Raw genomic sequence first — 23990 nt, 5'->3', positions numbered from 1 at the left:
CATACAGTACAGTAACACTTAATAAATGCAAACAATGAGTGGGTGTTCTCATGAATGTTCAATTCTAAATGGTGAAACATTAAATAGCAATATGTGTATTATTTAATTTACAATATATTGTGTATTGTCTTTATATTGTGTACAAACTGTGTATTATGTAATATGGGCTTTGTGTATAACTGCACATTTTGTTCATTGAATGTATTCTGTACATCTTGTATATCATCTTGTAACTAAATGACTGCAATGATGGTAAATCTGCACCGAAGACTTTTTCAGGTTCATATATATGGTGACTTTTACTGTTTCACAGTATATGGTGTCATATAAACATTTATATGGTGTAGTTGTAATAATGTGATTTGGTTTCCATAACAATTTTAACCAAGTTAAATTGATTCAAATTTTAAAATCAGCTGTTTTTGTAAAAGCCACATTTGAAGCAGTGTTTAGGAATTTTTGTCAACAAAAACATACTATGGATTGAATACCTACAGGAAACCTACAATGTATACCCTTGGCAGTCTATTACACCCGCTGATAAAAAAGATCTATGCAGGGCCAGAAGGAAGGACACTTCCTGTAGCACTTGCCATAGATGTGGCTGTCTTTTCGGGTACTTCTCACACACCTTACAGTCTAGCTGATCCCACAAAAGCTCAATGGGGTTAAGATTCATAACACTCTCAATTATCTGTTGTCCAATGTCTGTGCTTCTTTGCCACTCTAACCTTTTAATTTAAAATAGACTACTTAATAAAAAAATAATTATTATGAAAAATTAATAAAAAGGAAATACTCTTAACTAATATTTAGTACCATGGTACAGTGCTAAATAAAAATACCATGCTATTACCCCTGATAACATCACTGTACCATGGCATCATCACTGTTTTGTAAGATAATCAGCTTGGTAATAAACTATATTCAGACTCCATTCACATTATGATAATTTTAGTTTAGCTATTTTATATTATATATTATATATCTTATTTAATAGGTAAAATTTAAATAAGTTATTTAGCTTTTTATCTTGTTTGGTTTTTTTAATTATTTAATAGGTTAATACATTCAAGATTACAGGTTGATAATATCCCCTTGATTGTCACAATTTTTTGCCATTCTACTTAACAGAGAGTGATGACATATGCAACAATTTACAATAAGGTTCTCTTTGTTATAATAACAATATTTACATTATTATCTTGGTTAATGTTAATTCATAAAATGAGTTAATATTATTTATAATGCAGAAACAACAAATCTTAATATGCTAAATGCTGTAAAATTTATGTTCATTGTAAGTAAATGTTAAAGTAGTTAAATACTTTTAACGAATACAACCTTATTGTAAATTGTTACCACCATGACATCACTGTAACACTTGCATTCTGAATTTTGATTGGCCATCTTTCTTGCATTTATGCGCATACTGTGTTGTGATTGGTCCTTTCTCTCTTGCATCTATTTAGGTTACTTCAAAGACGCTATATATGTGTTGGTTCTCGTTTACAGAGATCAAGACGCGTGCTTAGTGTCATGACAACGGATGCGGCATTTCATTAACACAAAACCAAAGCCCTAAAGCCGCAAAGCAGCCGCCTTTGATGCATTTACCATTTTACTTTAACTTACTTCAAACACAATTCTTGTGCTGCCTTGCAAGCACCGCAATATCCATCAGGAACTGCAAATCTAGTCTCTTTTTTTGTGGTATAAAAACTCACCCGATAGAGCCGAGCGCCTGTTCAAGGAGCTCCGTCTGCAGAATATTCTGCGGTGGTGTGAAAGCCCCATTAAAATGCGATAAAACCGAGCTACAGAACTGACGCAATGTCTCAAACTGCATTTTCCCTCTTCTTCCTCTCTGTTATTCTGCGTATATCCCCTCTTTCCTTCAGACGGAACTCCCCCCGCGCGCCTCGCTCCGGACGCGCAGCATCTCCAGCGCAACATAAACACGATTCAAGTGCCCGATGTTTTTTGATCCTGCTGAAAAGTGCGTTTAGATGATGAGAGCGCACCGACACCGGCTCTCACGGTCATTATGAGATCCGAACTTATGAGAGAAACCGAAGTCGCAACGCTTCAAATGCTCCACGACGCATCCAAAAACGCACAGGAAGCGCGTGCGGGCCGAAAACATCCACGCGAAGCGCGTTGCGTCCAGATACCGGAGAGTCCAGGCGCGTGGAGAGATCGCGGGTAGAGATGCTGCTGTCAGGGTTTTCTCTCCAATCTAAAAGCCATCTGCTTTGTGGAGTAAACGGAGCATCAGTAGAGCGCATGGGGCGCGGGAAGGAGGAGGCGCTTTATTTCCCCCTCATCATTAACGGTTTTCTGTGGAGAGCGATGCACTGCACTAAAAGACAACTATTGTGTGTGGATATTTGATGACCTGAAGGAATAAGACAGCTAGAGGAACAAGATGCATACAGAAAATGTTGGGGTCAGAATGCATGAAGATTTTCGTCGTGTTCTTAGGGCTATGCACTCCGTTTGAAAATGTTTAAGGAAAGAAGGACTTTGCTTAGAAAGTACACGTTAGAGTCATTAGCAGGATGATGCAACATATAATACAACGCCTGTATTAAATTGTACATAAAACATGTTTTTAGACATAAATGTATTACTTACATTTTGAAAGATTTAGCTTAAGAGAATATTTATATTATATTTAGCAAGGGAAAAAAATATGAATAGCTTTATAATTGTACAGAAACAAACATATTTGAATAGACCAAGTAGGTTGTTATATTAGCATTATATTATTAATGACATAAAGTTGGGTTGTCCATAACATAATAGATTAGAATAGAATATATAAACATAATTATGAACCAATTCAATATAATATATATATATATATATATATATATATATATCAGTACCGTGCAAAAGATTTAGGCATTTGTGAAAAATGTTGCATAGTGAGGATGTCTTCAAAATAATTACATAAATAGTTTTCATGTATCACTTAATGTCATACAAAGTCCAGTAATCATAAAAAGCTATCAATAATTAATATTTGGTGTGACCAACTCTGCCTCTAAAACAGCACCAAGGTACACCTGGACGCAGTTTTTCTTGGTTGTTGGCAGATAGGATGTTCCAAGCTACTTGGATAATTGCCACAGTTTTTCTGTCTATTTAGGCTGTCTCAATTGCTGCTTTCTCTTCTTGTAATCTAAGACTGACACAATGTTCATTGGGGGGCTTTGCGGGGGCCATGAGATCTGTTGCAGGGCTCCCTGTTCTTCTATTCTAATCTTTTCTATTTGCAAAAGTAATATTTGGGAATTTAACATTTATATTTCCTATTGCCACTAAAACTGAAGATATAAATAACCATCTTCAGACAAATGCTTTTGTGAAACATCTTATGTGCATACAACTTTTGCACAGTACTATATATATATATATATATTATGTTTTTTACATCAGTAATGTCCTGACTATACTTTGTGATCAGTCTAATGTCACTTTGGTGAATTAAAGTACCGATTTCCTTCCGAAACATCAAATTCTGTTCATTATTCCAAACATTTGGCTGCCAGTATATTGCAAAAGTCATTTGCATTGCATAAATGAATATGGTTTGTTCAATGATGTTTCCTTTCTTAAATAAAGTGTTGGATAGGAGGCAAGCTAAAGCTTTTGATGCCTGTATTGTATCGATTTTAAATTGTGTTTGTTGATTGATTGGTCTCTTACAATTTTCCTTAAATTCTTTGTTACCACCATCTTGGCGTTCCCAACAATTCTTCAACAAAGAATTTTATTTGAGAAAAACATTGACCCAAAAACTAAAATTCTGTTATTTACACATGCAAAATAAATTGTGAATGTACTGTTTTTTTACATCAGTAATGGCCTGACTAGACTTTGTGATCAGTTGAATCTCACTTTGGTGAATTAAATTTGTTTTAATTTCTTAACATGTATTTTAATAACACAAATAGACTTTTTTATTAATATTATATTATTTAATGTCTTATATAGTTAAGATCTAAAAGATAGATAGACAGACAGACATAGTCCTACTGAGCCTGCTAAAGCTAAAACGCAACTGTTTAGAGAGTTGCGTTTAAAAACATTAGTCTTAAATTGTCTAGTGCAGGCAGATGTGAGCTCAGTAATGCTAATACTGAATTCCTGCAGGTGCATTTTTTATTCTCCTAATAACTCTCTCCAGACAAAACCTCCAAATCACAACATCAGCTCTTTAAGCAGACCATAGCACTTATCCAAGAGCATAAAACTTGGTAATATCATGCTACTTACTGTGCAGTATAGTGAAACTTGTGTAAGAAACCAGACAATATGCATATGTTTGAATATATTGCAGTATAGGTGCTCAACCCTCCATATGACATCAACATAATTTCAGCACTAAAACAACCTCAGTAGTCTGTGGTTCAACCTGAGTGTTACGTTGAATCTTATGCCAATAAAACAACACTAATGGATTTTGTAGATGGAGGGGGAGGAGATCAGAGTGCATGAAAACCTGCAAAACCCAGAGAAACATAACGGCTGTAATTAAATTCCAACCCCAGTGTAATTATTATTGTTTCATCTACCAATTTCACCCACACTCGCGCCACATCTCAGTGCTCGCTCCGATGACACCTCCGAGACCAAGACAAATTAGGCTCTTCCCACATTATTTCAGGATATAAATAGGCTGTCAGCGCTTTTTCAAGAGAGGAGAATCAGAGTTAATTTAAACATTTCTTAAGATTAATGGAAGTGCTTTTCAGTGATTTCCTGAGCTTTATTCCTGGGCATCAAACTATTTAACACATTTTTCCGGTGAACAGTCAGGCAGGTCTTATCCACTGTGGCAGCAGTTAACCCCAAAACACCCCTGTCATCTCTAAAAACTCCTGCTTTAAAGCGACATTTCATTTAAAAATGAAAATTCTAGCATGTCTTTCAAAACCTGTATTATTTTCTTTCTTCTGCAGAACACAAAAGGAAAAAGGTTTCTTTTCATACACTCAAAGCATTCAGTGACATGGCTTGTCAAGCTCTAAACATGACAATAAAGCACCATAAAAGTATCATAAAAGTAGTCCATACGACTTGTGTGCTATATTCCAAGTCTCCTTAAGACATGTGCCAGCTTTGTGGGAGTAACAGACCAAATTTTAAGTCACTTAAAATCTTCCCTCCATCCTAGATCTCAAATGTCATTTGAACTTCTAGAATTTTAAACGTATTGGGTTGTGATCGATCAGTAATGAGACACGTGGCAACTGATGGCATTGTTGAAGAATTTGAAGAATTGTTGGGAACGCCAAGATGGTGGTAGCAAAGTATTTAAGGAAAATTGTAAGCTACTGTATGACTTGGCTCGTATGTAAAGGATGTCTTTTGTTTCCACAGAGACCAATCAATCAACAAACACAATTTTAAATCGATACAATACAGGCATCAAAAGCTTTAGCTTGCCTCCTATCCAACACTTTATTTAAGAAAGGAAACATCAGTCAACAAATCTGTTTACTCACTCCATATTCATTTATGCAATACAAATGACTTTTGCAATATACTGGCAGCCAAACGTTTGGATAATGTACAGATTTTGATGTTTCGGAAGGAAATTGGTACTTTAATTCACCAAAGTGGCATTCAACTGATTACAATGTATAGTCAGGACATTACTGATGTAAAAAAACATCCCATCACAATTTGAAAAAAGTATTTTTTATCAAATCTAGTCCCATTTCCAGCAACCATCACTCCAACATCATATCATTGAGTAATCACGCTAAATTGCCAATTTGGGACAAGAAAATCACTTGCCATTATATCAAACACAGTTGAAAGCTATTTAGTTTGTTAAATTAAGCTTAACATTGTCTTTGTGTTTGTTTTTGAGTTTCCACAGTACGCAATAGACTGGCATGTCTTAAGGTCAATATTAGATGGAAAAATTTTTTAAAAAGAAACAGCTTTCTCTGAAAACTCTTCAGTCAGACATTGTTTTGAGGAATGAAGGCTATACAATGCTTGAAATTGCTAAAAAACTGAAGATTTCATACAAAGGTGTACACTACAGGCTTCAAAGACAAATGACAACTGGCAAGGACAGAAAGAGATGTGGAAGGTCAGATGTAAAACTAAACAAGAGGATAAATACATCAGAGTCTCTAGTTTGAGAAATAGACACCTCACATGTCCTCAGCTGACAGCTTTATTGAATTCTACCCACTCAACACCAGTTTCATGCACAACAGTAAAGAGAAGACGTGTGGGGTGCAGGCCTTATGGGAATAATTACAAAAAAAAACGTCTTTTGAAACAGAAAAACAAAAAGAAAAGGTTAGAGTGGGCAAAGAAACACAGACATAGGACAGCAGATAATTGGAAAAGAGTGTTATGGATCTTAACCCCATTGAGCATTTGTAGGATCAGCTAGACTCTAAGTTGTGTGAGAAGTGCCCGACAAGACCGCCACATCTATGGCAAGTGCTACAGGAAGTGAGGGGTGAAATGTCACCTGAGTATCTGGACAAACTGACAGTTAGAATGGCAACGATCTGCAAAGCTGTCATTGGTGCACATGGACGATTTTTTGATGAGAACTCTTTGAAATAGTTTAAGACGTTCTGACATTTTTTTTTCAAATTGTAATAGTAATTTTTCACGTTATTAATGTCCTGACTATACATTGTGTTCAGTTGAATGCCACTTTAGTGAATAAAAGAACCAATTTCTTTCCATAAGATCAAAATCTGTATATTATTCCAAACTTTTGGCCACAGTACTTTCAGTGTAAATGTCAATAACATGCTTTCCTTGCCTCTATCCAAACCCAATGTTTTATTTTTCCACAGTACACAAAAGTTATTTTCCTTTTAAAATCTAAGAGTTAGACTTTATGGTTAGGGTTAAATTTCATAACCCTTCATTAAACTTTGAAAAATCATAATAACTCTGTTCAATGGTTGTTTTATTTTTCTCACGCACCTTACAGTCTAGCTGATCCCTAACACTCTTTTCCAATTATACTGTTCTCCAATGTCTGTTACGTTAGTTTCTCTAACCTTCTCCTTTTTTTAATTTAAATTGTACTACCTATTAAAAAAAAAATATATATGAAAAATGAATAAAAAGGAAATACTCAGTATATAAAAATGGTTATTAATAAGTACCATGGTACAGTGCTTTATATATAAAAAATACCATGCTGTTACCCCCTGATAACATCACTGTACGATGGCTTCATCACAGTACTATTTTGTAAGATAATCAGCTTGGTAATAAACTCTATTCAGACTCCATTCACATTATGCTTTAATTTTTTAAAGATAATTTTAGTTTTGCTATTTTATATGATATATTAAATATCTAATTTAATAGGTAAATTTAAATAAGTTATTTTTCTTTTATTTATTTTTTTATTATTTAATGGGTAAAATTTAAATAAGTTATTTTTATTTTTATTTTGTTTTTGTTTTTTTATTATTTAACAGGTTAATACATTTAAGATTAAAGGTTAAAAATATCCCCTTGATTGTCACAATTTTTGGCCATTCTACTTAACAGAGAGTGATGACATATGCAACACTTTACAATAAGGTTCTCTTTGTTAATGTGAGTTAATACATTATTTATCATGTACAATGGACAATATTTACATTATTATTGTTAATTCAAAAATTAGCTAATATTAGTTCTTAATGCAGTAACAACACATCTTAATATGATAAATGCTGTAAAAGTATTGTATTTAAGAGCAAAATCTGTACATTATTCCAAACTTTTGGCAGTCAGTGTAAATGTCAATAAAACGCTTTCCTTGCCTCTTTCCAAACCCTATGTTTTCTTTCTTCTACAGTACACAATAGTTATTTTCCTTTTAAAATCTTTATGGTTAGGGTTAATCTTCATAACCCTTCGTTAAACTTTGAGAAATCATAAAAACACTGTTCATAGGTTGTTTTATTATCTAATTAGCCAATAGTGGGGCAGCAGTGCAATGCATAAAATCATGCAAATATGGGTCATGGCTGATTTGAGTATTTCTGTAACTGATGATCTCCTGGGATTTTAATGCACAACAGTCTCTAGAATTTACTCCGAATGGTGCCAAAAACAAAAAACATTCTGTGAGCCTTGCTGATGAGAGAGGCCAATGGAGAATGGCCAGAATGGTTCGAGCTAACAGACAGGCTATGGTAACTCAGATAACCACTCTGTACAATTGTAGTGAGCAGTCGAACACTCCGAGGTATATGGTCTATAGCAGCAGGAGACCACAACGTAGTGTTCCTAATAAAGTCCTCAGTGAGTGTTTTTCAAAACTGACTAACAATATAATAATCTAACAATATAAAATCTAAAAAATAATGTTAATAAACTAGTCATCCTCACAAATCGACTTGTTGGTTGTTGGATGACCAAACCAACTCATATATTACACAAACCAGGAGAGCTGATGTTCACTTTGGAATGACAAATACAGAACAACCATGAACAAATCAGACACTGTTTCAGTAACATATGACACATCACAACTTTTGGGGGTAACACATTGAGTAAGATGAAAAGTGCAAATAAGAATTTGCAGGTTTTGTGACAGAACATGGCGTATGAACTGATCAAATAAAAAAAAAGTAACTTTTCATACATTTCTCAGCAGAGAGCACTTGCTTGGTTCTAAAGGAAATGTCAGGCTGCATTCGCAAAGCAGCTTAAAGCTCACCTGCTGTCCCGAGCCTTTCACTGCCATCTGCCAGGTAAAGTAGCCAGGGACGAGTAAATACATAAATGCATCACACCACACAAGCACCCAAATTAATACACAAGCACCCAAAAGTGACCAAATTACACATCCCTATAAAACATCTTTTGATTTATAACGGTTGGTTCATGGGAGCGCCAGGTTCGAATCCGGCCTTGGTCACATCCCGATCCAGTTCTGCCTCTCTCTCTTCCACTTATCTGTCTGCCTCTGTAAATGGCTAAAAAAAGTCTCAATGACTGAAAGTCAAACCATTAAATTCTGCACTTCAAGGGTTTGTCATTCATATGTGTTCATGTAAATACAACACACACACACTAACGGCAGGTGAGATCCGCACCATCCATGTGGCACATGGCCCAGCATTCCTCTCCGCAGGTATTTGAGAATGGAAAATCAAACCAACACGCAGCGGTCGCCACGGATTCAATGGAGCAGGCATCTCTTTCAACAGAGAGATCTCTCAAGGACTGACCTCTGACCCCTTGAGAGGTGAAGCTGATACAGAGATCTCAAAGACAGAGGGAGAGTTTTAAATAAGTCCACAGTGTTGGCGCCACCTTGTGTTAAAAGATGGAATCACACCGGTCCAGAGCTAAATGTGAAATAACATCTGCCTGCAGATAATAGGGGCGTAATGTTTGAAAATGTATTATGACTCCCTTCATTTGTTCAAGAGCAGGTTTTACCATAAATTACTGACTGTTATGTACCTGTCTAAGATGTTCAACACCAAATTAGCAACGATATAAAACTGAAAAACAGATGTTTGCTAAAACGGTTGCTATAACAACATACATTTAATTAAACATATTAGATACATATAAAAGATGTTTAAAATATCCAAAGTTTAAATCTATAAAATAGCATTATGTATATCTCAGGGTTGTGCGCAATTCGCAATTAAACTGAGAATAAATTCCAGCTCATGTAGTACATTTGCAGTTCAAATTTATAAAATTAAAATGGAATGAATTGCAATACGCTTAATTTTTTGTATCAATTTAACCAGTATCAAATACAATACAATTCAATATGAATAGGTTTAACAGTGTAATTGACATAAATGCTAAGTACTGATCATTTACTATGGTACTATAAAAGTTTAAACAATCATACCCGAGCTTTTGAAATAGCTAAATTAAAGTAAAGGTATGCGAAACAAATCCTACTCCCTGAAAGATATCTCACCTGTCTCTGTGACAGAACTAGACTCTGTACACAGTTAACAAAAATGTGTTCATGGGTTGTGGTCTCTGTGTTGTAGTTGCAGCGAATTATTGAGGCTTAATGCCATTTTTTTGTTCATCATGTTGTTCATAACAGATGTCAGTTGAGGCCGCTATTTTGTTGCTGTTGTTTTTGACAACCAATTCTGCTCGGTTTCAATCTCAATGAAGCTAATTTGGTATCTTTGGAGTGTAAGGTTTTGGAAAAAGAGGGGGTGTGGCTTTCATTTAATTAATTAACTCTCGTTTTACGTTTTTCTTTTTTTCCCCCATTTTGGAATGCATAATTCCCAATGCGCTCTAAGTCCTCGTGCTTGCAGAGGATGAATCTCAGTTCCGGCATCCACGCACAACTCACCATGCACCCCACCAAGAGTGAACCACATTATAGCGACCACGAGGAGGTTACCCCATGTCACTCTACCCTCCCTAGCAACTGGGCCAATTGAATTGCTTAAGAGACCTGGCTGGAATCACTCTCGTGACTCCAGGGTTTGTTATCAGCATCAATACTCACTGAGCTACCCAGGCCCCCTAAAGTAGTGCTCAGTTTATTATATAATCAATATGTTAATTATTGAATTATATTGAAATTCCTGCATTGGGTTACTGCATTGAATTTCTTTGAATTGCAATTAAGCAAATTCTTCTTCCTGTCATTCTGATTAAAATTTTAATTCAACATCCCATGGGTGTGGCGAATTCAATTCCATTACAGCAACTTAGTGCATATGGTGCAATCTTTACATTGCAAATAAGAGACGTTAGAAATCTTGATTGTTCCCATTATAATCAACAAAGCTGTCTACACTGGCATGTCTACATAGGGATGTAGTCAATGCATGCATACTACGCTGTGGACATAAATGCTATCAACAGCAAAACAAATACCACTTCAAACAAGAAAAACACCTGCAAGGCATTTTTTCTAAAACCAAATACTGCCACACAATTATATTTAAATATGTTTACACAGACCCATGCGAACCTACTACAACACACTGACGAACAATTAGTGATTCCAAGTGCCAAGTATCTTATTTCTCAAAATCTTTGCGCCCTAAAACCCCATTAAAACAATTTGTCCACTCACCTGTTGCTCAGAGGGTTGTTGGCTTTTAGATTTGTGTCGTTGTTGAGAGATGCCTGTCGCGGGAGTCCTGGAGCTCTGCTGCAGTCCCCTGGCGGTCCCTGGTACAGAAGCGGGGCTTCCTGCAGTTTGGCCTTCTTCTCCTGCGGAGCTTCTTCGTGGCGACGGCGAGGGTCACTCGCACCTGTGGGCATGATGCCCCCCGGGTCGCTGTAGAACCAGGCCCCGGACTTGGTGAGGATTTCTTGTTGTTTTCGGCACAGGTTGCATACCCACATCACCTGACAGTGACAGAACAGGACATTAGATCACAGTATACAAGAAGCACGCAAGAGAGCCCTGCTGAAAAGACAAGCTTAGACTAGCATGAATTTCCATGCTGGCCCAACCTGGTTTGTGCTCACTGGTGCACCAGCAAAAAGCTGATGAAGGTGGATGACTGGTGAGCAGCTCTGCTGGTCTTTTCAGCAGGGACAAATGAGGTCATAACCTAAACGAGACAAATAAAAACTTGATGTTGTAACAGAAGCGATGCATATTGTGAAATGAATAATTTCAGAGTCAACTGTGACGCCAAAAAGAGAGTGAGAATTGGGATCACTGTCCAGGAGTAAGATCCTCCTACAGTACGCAGGTCCCACAACAATCAGGTTCTGGGATAAACCAATGACATCATGACAGGTACAGTACATGTGAGCTGAAGGAACTGATAAAAGCAAAAGTTTTGCACAAAATGAAACACAATGACACCTACAGCCATGGCCAAAGGTATTGGCAGTGACATAAATTTTTTAAGTTTTCTGCTTCAGTTGTTGTGGTGTTGATTCACATTGTTTCTAGATTATTGTGCAGAGTGATCAGATGCATTTTAAATAATTGCAAAAAGCTTTTTCAAATTTCACTGTTTTTTGGCCCTGGCACAAAATGACCAGCCAACATCATTTCACTAATCATATCAGCAGCACCTGGGAAAGTGTGAACGAGTACAAGTCAGGTGAAATCACTGTCATTCTGATTGGATTATAAGAGCAGACTGATTGCTATAAAAGAAGAAGTGCTTTCAATCATTGTGTTCTTGTTCGCAAAATAAAGACGTGCAGCCATCATCGCTTTGCATCAAAATGGCCTCACATGCAAGGAAATTTCTGCAAAGAATATTACACCTGAAAGACCCATTTACCGGATCATCAAGAACTTCAAGGAGAGAGGTTCAGCTGCAGTGAAGAAGGCTTCAGGATGTCCCTGAGTGTCCAGCAAGTGCCAGGACCGTCTCCTCCTGAGGAGTCAGCTATGGAATCGTGTCACCACCAGTGCAGAGCTTGCTCAATATTGGCAGCAGGTTGGTGTGAGTGCATCTGCACGCACAGTGAGGCGAAGACTTTTGGACAATGGCCTGGTGTCAAGAAGGGCAGCAAAGAAGCCACTTCTCTCCAAGAAAAAAGGACAGACTGAAATTTTGCAGGAAGTACAAGGATTGGACAGCAGAAGACTGGTGCAAAGATATTGTCTCTGATGAAGCCCCCTTCCGACTGTTTGGGACATCTGGAAAATCGATAGTTCAGAGAAGAAAAGGTGAACGGTACCATGAGTCCTGTGTCGTGCCAACAGTGAAGCATCCTGAGACCATCCATTTGCTTTTGGTTTGCTCTTCATCCAAGGGAGTGGGCTCTCTCACAATTCTGCCCAAAACACTGCCATGAATAAAGAATGGTATCAAAACGTCCTGCAAGAGCAACTTCTCCCAATGATCCAGGAGCAATTTGGTGATGATCCGTGCATTTTCCCGCATGATGGAGCACCATGTCACAAAGCAAGAGTGATAATGAAGTGGCTCGGAGATCATTACATTGATATTTTGGATCAGTGGCCAGGCAATTCCCCGGATCTTAATCCCATAGAGAACCTGTGGTCAATCCACAAAAGGCGAGTGGACAAACAGAAGCCCACAAATTGTGATCAAATACGAGCACTAATATTCAAGAATGGATCAGCATCAGTCAGGATTTGGCCCAGAAGCTGATATCCAGCATGCCAGAGCGAATTGCAGAGGTTATGAAGAACAAGGGGCAACACTGAGTGTTTTTGCCAATAAAAGCCTTTAAAACTTAAGAAATGCTTATCATTGTTTTCTAGTATACCATAGAACATTTTGAAAAATAATCTACAAATACTGAAGCAGCAAACTTTGCAAAACACAAAATGTATGTAACTGACAATATTTTGGCCACTGCTGTACATCATAAAAGCATTATTCGACTTTTGACACTTTTACATAAAGCTGTACACAGTATGTGATGCCCTATCAGAAATGGTCACATGTTTTGAACAGATTTTTATAAGATCACAATGAGGAAGAGCACTGGGACTGGCTCTGAAACAGACTGCAGACTGATATGAGTGATATTGTGATGAATGTTTGTTTGTCCAGATCATATTTCACCCAAAAATCTAAATAAATAAAAATTATATAAAGATATTACATAATTTTACAATATTTACTCATCTAAAAATGTCACATAAGATAAGAAAAAAAGTTTAAGATTTTGTTAAAGACCCCATGAAATGTCTTTACAAACGCAGTTTTCATTCCTGTGTTGGCATACTTCATATTGGAACAGGAAGCTGGGGCGGGACCTATCAAATTGATAATTTTCATTTTTAAAATAGCTAACAGCCTTTAGTTTACATCACAGCCATAAACTTTGATTTGTTACTTGCTATTGCAAGGCAGAAATAGGTGGGATTAGGGGGAGGAGATAATGTACTATAAAGTATTTAATTGATCCCTCTTTCCATATTTAGTGAATGACTTCTGCGTTGGTCTCAGAATGAAATGAAAAAAAATGATCTCAATGTGAAAATGCACAGTAAATATAGGATTTTTAATAAATACCTTTTGCTATTGTACACATTATTTTGACTCAAATAGGTTTCTGACCATATGTAGTTTTGTTGGCACTTCTCCCAAAGACAAACTCCGCTGTGATCGGTGCCATTTTGTTGTCACATGACTCTGTCCTTCGAAATATTAATGCTTTACTGACAGCCCAGAGCCTCTTGAACTAAGATCAGTTGGCTTAAATTTTATTTAATTTTGCGTTACATTTAGTGAAGCCAAAATGCAACGTCCTCGCAAGTGTTCGCGGTGTCACATGAGATTAATGGTCTGAATATCCTTGCGAGACCTGTTGTGGAGTGGAGGGGGGCGTGGCCGTGCTAGAATGTCGCACGCCCGGTCCCCAATCGGCCTGATGGGGCGCGCAAGGGATAAAGGCGGCCGGTAACGACGGTTCGAGAGAGAGAGAATTACGGGCATGTCCGTCATGTGTGTGTTTATGTTTGTGCTTTTGTTTTGAGTTTAATTAAATTATTATTTATATTGACAAGCCGGTTCTCGCCTCCTCCTTGCCCATCTTAACCCCCTTACACCTGTATATGGATGTTTCTTGATCTTCGGGCACTTTCATGTCCCAGGGGTTGATATTCAATATATTATTTGATTTAAACATTTGATTTGATTTTTTTCTTATATGAAAGTCACAGTTAAACTGACTCTGAACAAGGCCTTTATCATTTATTTTTGGTACTTTTCAAATGCCTTTTATGTATAGGTTTTACTGTTTTAGCCTTGTCCCAGACCCAGGCTTTCAATAATTAACTATGAATAAAAGTTTATAAACAATAAAAAAAGTGTAAATAATGTTTTAACAAGACTTTTGCCCAAAAAACCAATATGTTAAACAAAATGTCCTTATGGAAATTTGTAATTGCTAAAACCAGAGAGGCTGTCCTGGGCCACTGAATATTTTATATACGTTTGATAAGTTCATGATGAGGGGAGCGTTATCATTCACCAGCTAAAACACTGCCTGCAGGTGGGACATGAATATTTAATGAGGTTCTAAATTTAGAGCCCAGCCGCTCATAATAGACTGGATGAATATTCATTTGGTTAATTATCTTTCCTGTTAAACAAAGTGCTAATTATGCAGGGACAGAATCCAAAATAGACAGTTATGGGGAAAAAAACATATTTAGCTCTGTTCACTTTTGATATGTCACATTATATAGCAATATCTCTATTTTTAGATAAAAATTATTCTCTGAATTGCCAATAAAAATACAGTTTGGTTTCAAAACCCAAGCTGTTTAGACTATAAGAACAGGTTGACACTAAGAGCAGTTAGCTGAATGTCCTCTGCTTTGAAACACAATGATATTATCTTTATTTTTAATTACAAAGAGTTTTCCAAATAACAACAGACTGCTTTTTCCACTGCCTGAATCTTACTAAAACAATCAAAGCCTAATTGTTTTTAACAAAATATAATTGTTGCAATACTTACCCATGATGAGTGTGTATATTGTTTAGTCCGACTAGAAAAAATGTATATTCAATAACTGGATTCAAACGTAAGCACCATGGACAGCTCCACACGTATGTTATGCCAAAGTCCTGTGCAAGAGGTGGCCTTTCAGAGTTGCATATCAAATCCTCCGTGAGGATTGTGCTTCAGCTAATATTTTGGTCAAAAAAGCAAAGATCTTAATCCTGAGATCGAACAAGTTGTCAAAAACAATATGCAGCGTAATAAAATAACTTGCTTATGCAGAAAGATGAGATGGAGTGATCGGTGTGGCACATAATCGTGTTTTGCCACTAGATCATCACTAATGCAGCTCTCATTACAGATGCATGTAAGCTCGCAGCTCTAGCAGGACTGAGTCTGACTCATTATCTATGCACAATGCTCCCTAACTCACTTCAAACCACTCCATTACTAACGCTGACGAAGTTAAAGACACACAATAATCATTATTAAATGTGTTTTTTAAGTTTTATCATTCACCTAATAAATAAAGAATATCAAATTCTTCAAGGAATAGTTCACCCAAAAATATAAATTCCAAACATATTGAAGGATAAAACACTTATTTAGTGAATGACTTAAAGACCCTGTTCTTTCGGTCTGCACTGGTCTCAAAACAGTTCGAAATGCACCTTTTTTTCACCCTAACTCCCTATAAAGCCTCTGAAAGCAAATACATTTTCTCAATGTAAAAATCCACAGTAAATATATGATTTTTTATGAAAAACTTGCACTATTGTACACATTAGTGTACACTGTGTTTCGCAGCATGGCATTTCACAATAAATCACTCAGATTTAAATAATTTAATCTTTTCATTTAAACAGGTTTCAATCTAAAAACTTTATTCGGTTTCTGACTAAATGTAGTTTTGTTGCCATTTCTCCCAAAGACAAACTCCACTGTGATCAGCGCATGTTGTTTTGTCACATGACTCCATCTGTTGAAAGTTTAACCCTTTAATGACAGCCCAAAAATCTAAATTCTGTCACCATTTACTCTTCCTCATGTTGTTCCAAACCTGTATGACTTTCTTTTTCCGAGGAACACAAAAAGAGATGTAAGGCAGAATGTTCGAGACTGACAGCCTCAGTCACCATTCACTTCCATTGTAAGTAAAAAAGGTTGCAATGAAAGTGAATGGTGACTGAGGCTAATAGAAGAAAGAAAGTCTTACAGGTCTGGAACAACATGAGGGGGTGTAAATGACGATAGAATTTCCATTTGGGTGAACTATCCCTTTAAAGGTGTCTAAAAATTAGGAAAAAACATTTAAGTTCAGTTGGCAAAAACAATAAGATCCTTAACCTTCATCCACAAAAAGGACTAGTGCGCTATATTCAAGGTATTCTTATGTCATACAATAGATTTGTGTGAGGAATTTTCAAGTCATTATTCATTATAAATCTTCCCCTCTGCTGCAGCTCTCAAACCTCAACTGAAAAGATTATCAGTGAATAACGACTTCAGTCTATTCCTCACACAAAGCTATAGTATGGCTTCAGAACACTTTGAATATAGCGCACAAGTCGTATGGACTATTTTTATAGTGCCTTTTGTCCTTTTTGGAGCATGTAAATCACTATGAACTGTTGTTGTATGGAAAAGAGCTGTGTTTCTTCAAAACTTTCCTTTTATAGTCCACAGAAAAAACAACAGTATTGGGTTTGAAACAACATGAGGGAAAGTAAATAATGACAGAATTTTCTTTTTTGCATGAGCTAATCCTTTAAATCCTTTTTTTAACTCTTAAAAAAAATAGAAAATATTTTTAGCAGAATCTGCAACAATTATAATTTACTGATTAGCTAGTTTACTGTATAACAGTAATTGACAGCAATAAGTAGCATTTCACACACAAAGTGCAAAAGCATCAGTGTCAGTGAAAAGCATCAGTGGTGAAATCTGCTCTTTTTCCATCAGCATTTTCTTCTGTACCCAAACACTGACAGCTCTAGTGAAAGAGATCTTGTTTTCCGAGACAGCATCAATATTTACAGCTCTGTGTCTCATGCGGCAAGGCGAGCTGTCGGACATCACACACTGGAATATGAGAGCACAGTTGAGTCAGGCTCTGGCGACAAGCATGAGGCGATGTCTGTACGTTCACTTACACCGAATATCTACTCACGATGAAGAGGGTAAATTATAGCCAAGCAATCTACTGTCAAGCTTGCCAGTTGGTTGCAGGTGGTAGCCTATAGAGCGCCACAGTGCCCGCCCACTTATTCAGCCGTCTGGGTTCTGTAAGTTTTTTCCCATTCATTTTTCCCATAGACTTTTCATAAAATCCTTCATAAAAGAGCACAACATCACAAACTTTGTTTTGAGGCAAAACAAGTATTTGAAAACCAGACAAAAAGACAAAGGGACAAGATTGTGTACTTATCATATTTCATGAGAGCACAGACTACAATCCCATGAAGCCCTGCAAATTATGTCATTAAATAAAAAACGAAGTGAACATATAAAACTATTGATTTTAGGTTGTTGTTGAAGTTTTTAAATCTCAGTAGATGGGTTAAGTGTATATAATATGTATTATTATATTAAAATATAAAAATAAAAAAGTATTAGACTAAAAGTACACCTGTAAAATCAATTTCTGTTCTCTTACATCTTTAATGTAAATGAATGTAAATGGTTGGTATACTGCAGCCTTCAAAGGAGGTGTCCTACCTAGCACGCGGCCTTCGAAATGAGACACAGCCTTTGTTATGTTGCTGCCTTGTGCAAAAATGCTTTAAATAATTGTTTTAAACAGATTTTTAATAACTTTGAAAACAACTGAAATATCACATTGACATTCTGCCATTCCTCTCTGCAGATCCTCTCAAGCTCTGACAGGTTGGATGGGGACCGTCATTGGACAGCCATTTTCAGGACTCTCCAGAGATGTTCGATTGGGTTCAAGTCCGGTCTCTGGCTGGGCCACTCAAGGACATTCACAGTGTTGTCCGTAAGCCACTCTTGTGTTGTCTTGACTGTGTGCTTATGGTCATTGTCCTGTTGGAAGGTGAACCTTCAGAACACTCTGAGGTCCTGAGCTCTCTGGACCAGCTTTTCATTAAGGATATCTCTGTATTTTGATGCGTTCAGCTTTCCTTCATCCCTGACCAGTCCCCAGTCCCTGCTGCTGAACCAGTCATGCTACCACCACCATGATTCACCGTTGGGATGGTATTGTGCAGGTGATGAGCGGTGCCTGGTTTCCTCCAGACATGACATTTGGAATTGAGGTCAAACAGTTCAATCTTCGTTTCATCAGACAAGAGAATCTCACTTTTTTATGTGTCTTCCACTGAGGAGGCTTCTGTCTGGCTTCTCTGCCATAAAGCCCAGATCGGAGTGTTGCAGTGATGACACAAGGTCTCTGGAGCTCAACCAAAGGGACCATCGGGTTCTTGGTCACCTCTCTTACCAAGGCCCTGCTCCCCCTATTGCTCAGTTTGGCTATGTGACCAGCTCAAGGAAGAGTCCTGGTTGTTAAAAACTTCTTCCATTTAAGAACTATGGAAGCTGCTCTTGGTAACCTTCAATGCAGGCAAAAAATGTTGTAGCCTTCTCCAGATCTGTGCCTCGACACAATCCTGTCTCTGAGCTCTGCAGGCAGTTCCTTTGACCTCATGGCTTGGTTTTTACTCTGATATGCATTTTCAGCTGTGAGACCTTATATAGACAGGTGTGTGCCTTTCCAAATCATGTCCAATCAATTGAATTTGCCACAGGTGGACTCCAATCAAAGTGTAGAAACATCTCAAAGATGATCCAGAGAAATGGGATGCACCTGAGCTAAATTTCAAGTGTCATAGCAAAAGGTCTGAATACTTATGTCAATGTGATATTTCAGTTTTTTCTTTTTAATAAATTTGCAAAGTTATCAAAACTCTGTTTTATTTGCTTTGTCATTATGGGGTATGAAGTGTAGATTGATATGAAAAAATACATAATTGAAAGCATTTTTGCATAAGGTTGCAACATAACAATATGTGAAAAAAATGTAGGGGTCTGAATTCATTCTGAATGCACTGTATATCAGTCAGCAAAACATAAACAAAAAGACAGAAATGACAACATCTATCTTTACATATGAAAAGACATGTATTTTTAAAATCCTGTCTCTTATGACTATGTGTCTGAGTATTTAGAATCACAATACGTCTTGGGTCTGTTCAAAACCTGTAAGTGTACCTGTACTGTAAGACACAGAATCTAGCAACTGAGAACTGTCCATCAATATTCATCGCTGCAACCGGATTAAATCTTGGCACGGCACTACAAATATTGATATGCAACACATCTTCTGTATTGCAAAACAAATGGAAACGGAAATGCAATCAAGACAGCCCAGATCGCAAAAAACAAACATGAAATGACAGAGGAAAGAAAAACTAAAATAATAAAACAAATAATAAATCCTGTAAATCAGAGATAGGATAACGAGACGGACCACTCACAGAAAAATTAATGGGAGGCTGTAAGAATGGAAGTCCTCCCCCATAGAGACATTGTTTGTTTTGTTTTTTTGACAGCAATTAGACTTAGTGGAGACTTTTGTCTCCTGCTTCTCAAATTGTAGTCCTTGGGGGTGGGGTATCTAATTTGTTTCTCCATTAGAGTGTCAGAATAGATGTGCACAATGTGTCAAACTGTGCTCAAATTTGCCAAGATACCAGATAAGTATGCAGTTAAAAATCAGAGATTTCAATTAAGACCAATTTATCTGTGCCATGCTATACACATTAATTTAATTGCTTTATACTCTTACTAAATGTCAACCATTGTCTAATTTGAGTCTTCTATTTTTTTACTAAGTAATCTCAGACAAACTTGACACTTAAATGAGAACAACAGTCGGTCTCCAGAGCTATGAAAGAGCAACATCTAAGCAATACATTGTTCCTCTGGGCACTACTCAAAAATTACTCTGGCTGTGTGAGCATGTGTATGTCAATTTGACAGCATGAGTGCAGTGTAGTAAAACTGTAATGTCCCAGGCCAGGCTGGCAGACAGGGCATCTCTTTGTGTGAAGTACAAAAGAAGCGTTCTTAGGTTCTCTTGAGCACAGATGGTGATGCAGCAAGTTCACCTGGAGTGTTACCAGATTCTGAGTTATGGTGATCCCCTGAACAAGGATCTCACTCACACAACCACGGGTCCAACTATTCTTAATAACACTCAGTAATATGGCAGTATATACAGTTAGTGGGTCTCATGGAAACATATTCAAGTCAGATTTCACACAAAAATTATAGGCACATGATAATATAATGTTCTTTCAGGTAATTGTGGGTTAATATAAAAACTCCACACTTACCCACATCACACCCATTTCTAATTTGTTTACTTAAAGGTAATCTTTTTATTTACTTAAAGGTACACTTTTTATTTATTTGCTAATTTCAGCAATTTTTCTACACTGTAAAAATAGTCAAATAAACAAGTAAACCTGTTCATTGGAAAACTGTAAGTAAAAACGATATTAATGTTTTAAGGAATGTCCCAGGTTCAGTACAAATTAAGCTCAACCAACAGCATTTGTGGCATAATGTTGATTACCACAAAAATTATTTAGAAAAATTATTTAAAAAAGTAACAGTACAAAAACACTGTTTCAAAAGTATAGCCTAAGATGTAAACATTATACATGTTTACATGATTTACGTGTGGTAAAATGTCCTACTAACGTGACATGTGTAAAGTTATCTAATACCAGGTTTTGTTGTCATGACAACTAAATTAAAGGTGCAGCAAGCGATTTTAGCCATTCTAGAATTTCCACAAGCTGAGCCGCTGAATTAGCTATGCCCCCTCTTTCCAAAACCCTGCACTCCAAAGATACCAAATTAGCTTTAATGAGACCAACATTGAGCAGAAATGGTTGTCAAAAACAACAGCAGCAGCAAAAAAAAGAAATTAAGCCTTAATACAATACAATACTATGACAATGTGCAAAATGATTGACAGGCAGAAAGCGTTATTGAACACATTAGACACATCTTTGTTTACTGTTTATAATTTGTATTGAACTCTGAACATTCCTTTCCAAAAAGACATAAATTGTAATTGAAACAACTGTAAAAGACTGTAAAATACAGTCAAATCTATCTTTTTTTTTATACTGATAGCATTATGGGTTGACATTTTGGTGATGTATTTGTACTTTTTACAAATTAAAAACAGAAATAATTTTAAGAATATTTTACTGTAAAAGTATATGCATTGTCTTTCTAAATAAAATGCATCAAATTTTATACTAACTGTAGTTAAATAATTGAAGCATTTTTGTAACTTGAACTACACGCCCCCTAAACCAGCCAACCAAAGACAACTCAGCAAATCCGAACACACAAAATGATTGACATGCTGAAAGCATCTCTGATTGGCTAGTGTTTTAATTGGCTACTCAAACTTTTTTGCTGTTTATAGAGTCTAATGCTGTCAGAGGTCTCAGGTATGTTTTCTTGGGACACCTATTTCAGTGACATCTATATGTGCACTATTAAAAAAATGGCTTAGAGCACCTTTAATGGAGGTATGCAATCACCAAAGGATGTGATACAGCTAAACATCAATACATAGACAAAAGAAAAGGATGCTAACCACGTTATCCTCCTGTTGCAATTCCACAGGGGAGGAAAAGCAAGAGAGAAAGACACAAGGGATAAAAGAAGAGGGAGAGAACAACTGTGAGTGACATTTAGACACACATAAAGAGATGCTCATGTACTACTTCAGTGAAAAACATCAGCACTTATTACTCTCAGCAACGTCATTTAAAAGCACCAAGACTGCTCTGAGAGAGACATCAAGAGGTTAGATAAGCAGTTTCTGGCCTGATACATATATTGCCCCAGGCAAAGAGGCTGTAGTGATAAAACCAAAGGCAGTATCGTCCTCTTGTGGTCATTACATTAACTGCACACCGGAAATAGGTTAAAGTTTTTGGCAAGAGTGTTCATCCAAACATAGATGTTAAGGTAAGGTCAAAGGTGTGACAAAATATAGCATTTAGCATTTCATGATAAAAATAGCATGAATTAGCATTAAATGTTTTAAGTGTGACAACAATACTACTGTGAATAGTCATACTGTTTACGTACTATTATAAATACAAACTATTACAGAAATAGCCTACATGTAAATACTATATTTTTAATTATTAGGCTGTCTACACTAAATACGCAGTAACCAGTAAGCTTATTCCCACAGTATTCCATTCTGAACATAGCCATCATCACACTAATGGCTTGTGTTGATGTGTCGGTGAAATCAGAGATTGTGTACTGTACTGTGGTATGTGTGTGTGAGACAAAAGAAGCGTTGGGGTTGTACCTTGTTTGAGCGTAGAGAAACTCGTCCACCACAGCGTGCACAGAACTTTGTTTGGCAATAAGAACAGAGGTGGCCACAGCCGTCGGCAAACTTAGTTTTATGGCAGATTCCACAAGTGGGGGCTTCACCCTTCTGTTCCGGGGTGGTTGGTGCTTCCTCTCCTATCTTCTTCACTTGCTCCTTGTACATCTCAAATTGTTGGTGCAATTTCCTGCAGGAAATAAGACACAGCCAATCATTGGCATGGATTATAATGAAATGTTATGCTAAAGTTACATCTTATTTGTGTTTAAAATCAACATTTTGTTGCTGTTTGCAACCTATTTTAATTAATTACATTTATTTAATTTTATTTTATTATAATTATAAACTTAAAGTTGCTGTATTTCCGAGTGAAACAGGATATTCTAATGAGAAAATTCTACATCAAGAATTATTTGGAAAATGGATGCAGATGGTTGAAGGGGAGAGGTTATAAAAAGGAGGAATTCATGATGTAAGCCAAAAAGGAAAGTATTTTCAGAATAGAGCAAGATGTTACATGTTGATAAAAGATTACAAAGACAAAAATATATATATATTTTTTTATATACATTTGACATAAGATGCAACAATGGATCATGCATAATAAGACCAGGAACATGTCATAAGAAAGTAAATAAGGTCAATATTGATTTCATGATGACTTTTAAGACCTTTTTTACAATTAAGATGCATGCATTTGCATGTCGTCAAGGTGGAAAAAAGACAAATATTCAAGGAAAATATGATATTTATTCTATTTCACTTGCAGGATAAAACATTTGACATTCTTGAGTTATTAAATCAAAACTTGTTGAAAATAGTAGAAAAGTTTTTCAAAATCATAAGAAGTTAAAGTTCACCAAAAAATTTAAATTATCTCATCATTTACTCACCCTTATGCCTTCAGAGATATTTATGTCTTTCTTTAATGGTTCAGCTCTGTAGGTCCTCACAATGCAAGTGAATGGGTGCCAACATTTGAAGCTCCAAAAATCACATACAGGCAGCATAAAAGCATTCCACACAACTCCTGTGGTTTAATCCATATCTTCAGAAGCGATATGATAAGTGTTGGTGAGAAACAGATCAATATTTAGGTCCTTTTTTACTTTAATTCTTCTCCTTGCTCAATAGGTGGCAATATGCACAAATAATGTGAATTGCCAAAAACAAAAGAAGAGTGTGA

General features: G+C 36.5%; 2 protein-coding genes across 24 annotated transcripts in view; one reads left to right on the top strand and one right to left on the bottom strand.

The window, feature by feature from the left end:
• Positions 1–23990, top strand: part of upk1a (uroplakin 1a) — a 702734-nt gene that overhangs the window by 610811 nt on the left and 67933 nt on the right. The window lies entirely within an intron of this gene.
• LOC127656495 (regulating synaptic membrane exocytosis protein 2-like) overlaps positions 1–23990 on the bottom strand; it is a 202204-nt gene that overhangs the window by 141088 nt on the left and 37126 nt on the right. For 16 of the 22 annotated variants that reach the window (XM_052144851.1, XM_052144863.1, XM_052144852.1 and 13 more), the window contains exons 3-4: positions 22781–22991; positions 11078–11355 (exon numbers count right to left, since the gene is read on the bottom strand). In XM_052144851.1, the coding sequence (XP_052000811.1) occupies positions 11078–11355; positions 22781–22991 (489 nt within the window). Of the gene's footprint in view, positions 1–1727; positions 2210–11077; positions 11356–22780; positions 22992–23990 lie in introns of those variants that run through there. The other 6 variants (XM_052144867.1, XM_052144868.1, XM_052144855.1 and 3 more) reach the window with 2 other exon arrangements.

The sequence above is a fragment of the Xyrauchen texanus genome, chromosome 15 (genome assembly GCF_025860055.1).
Source record: "Xyrauchen texanus isolate HMW12.3.18 chromosome 15, RBS_HiC_50CHRs, whole genome shotgun sequence".
In the NCBI taxonomy this organism is placed as follows: domain Eukaryota; kingdom Metazoa; phylum Chordata; class Actinopteri; order Cypriniformes; family Catostomidae; genus Xyrauchen; species Xyrauchen texanus.
This window is presented reverse-complemented; position numbering and strand designations above follow the sequence as displayed.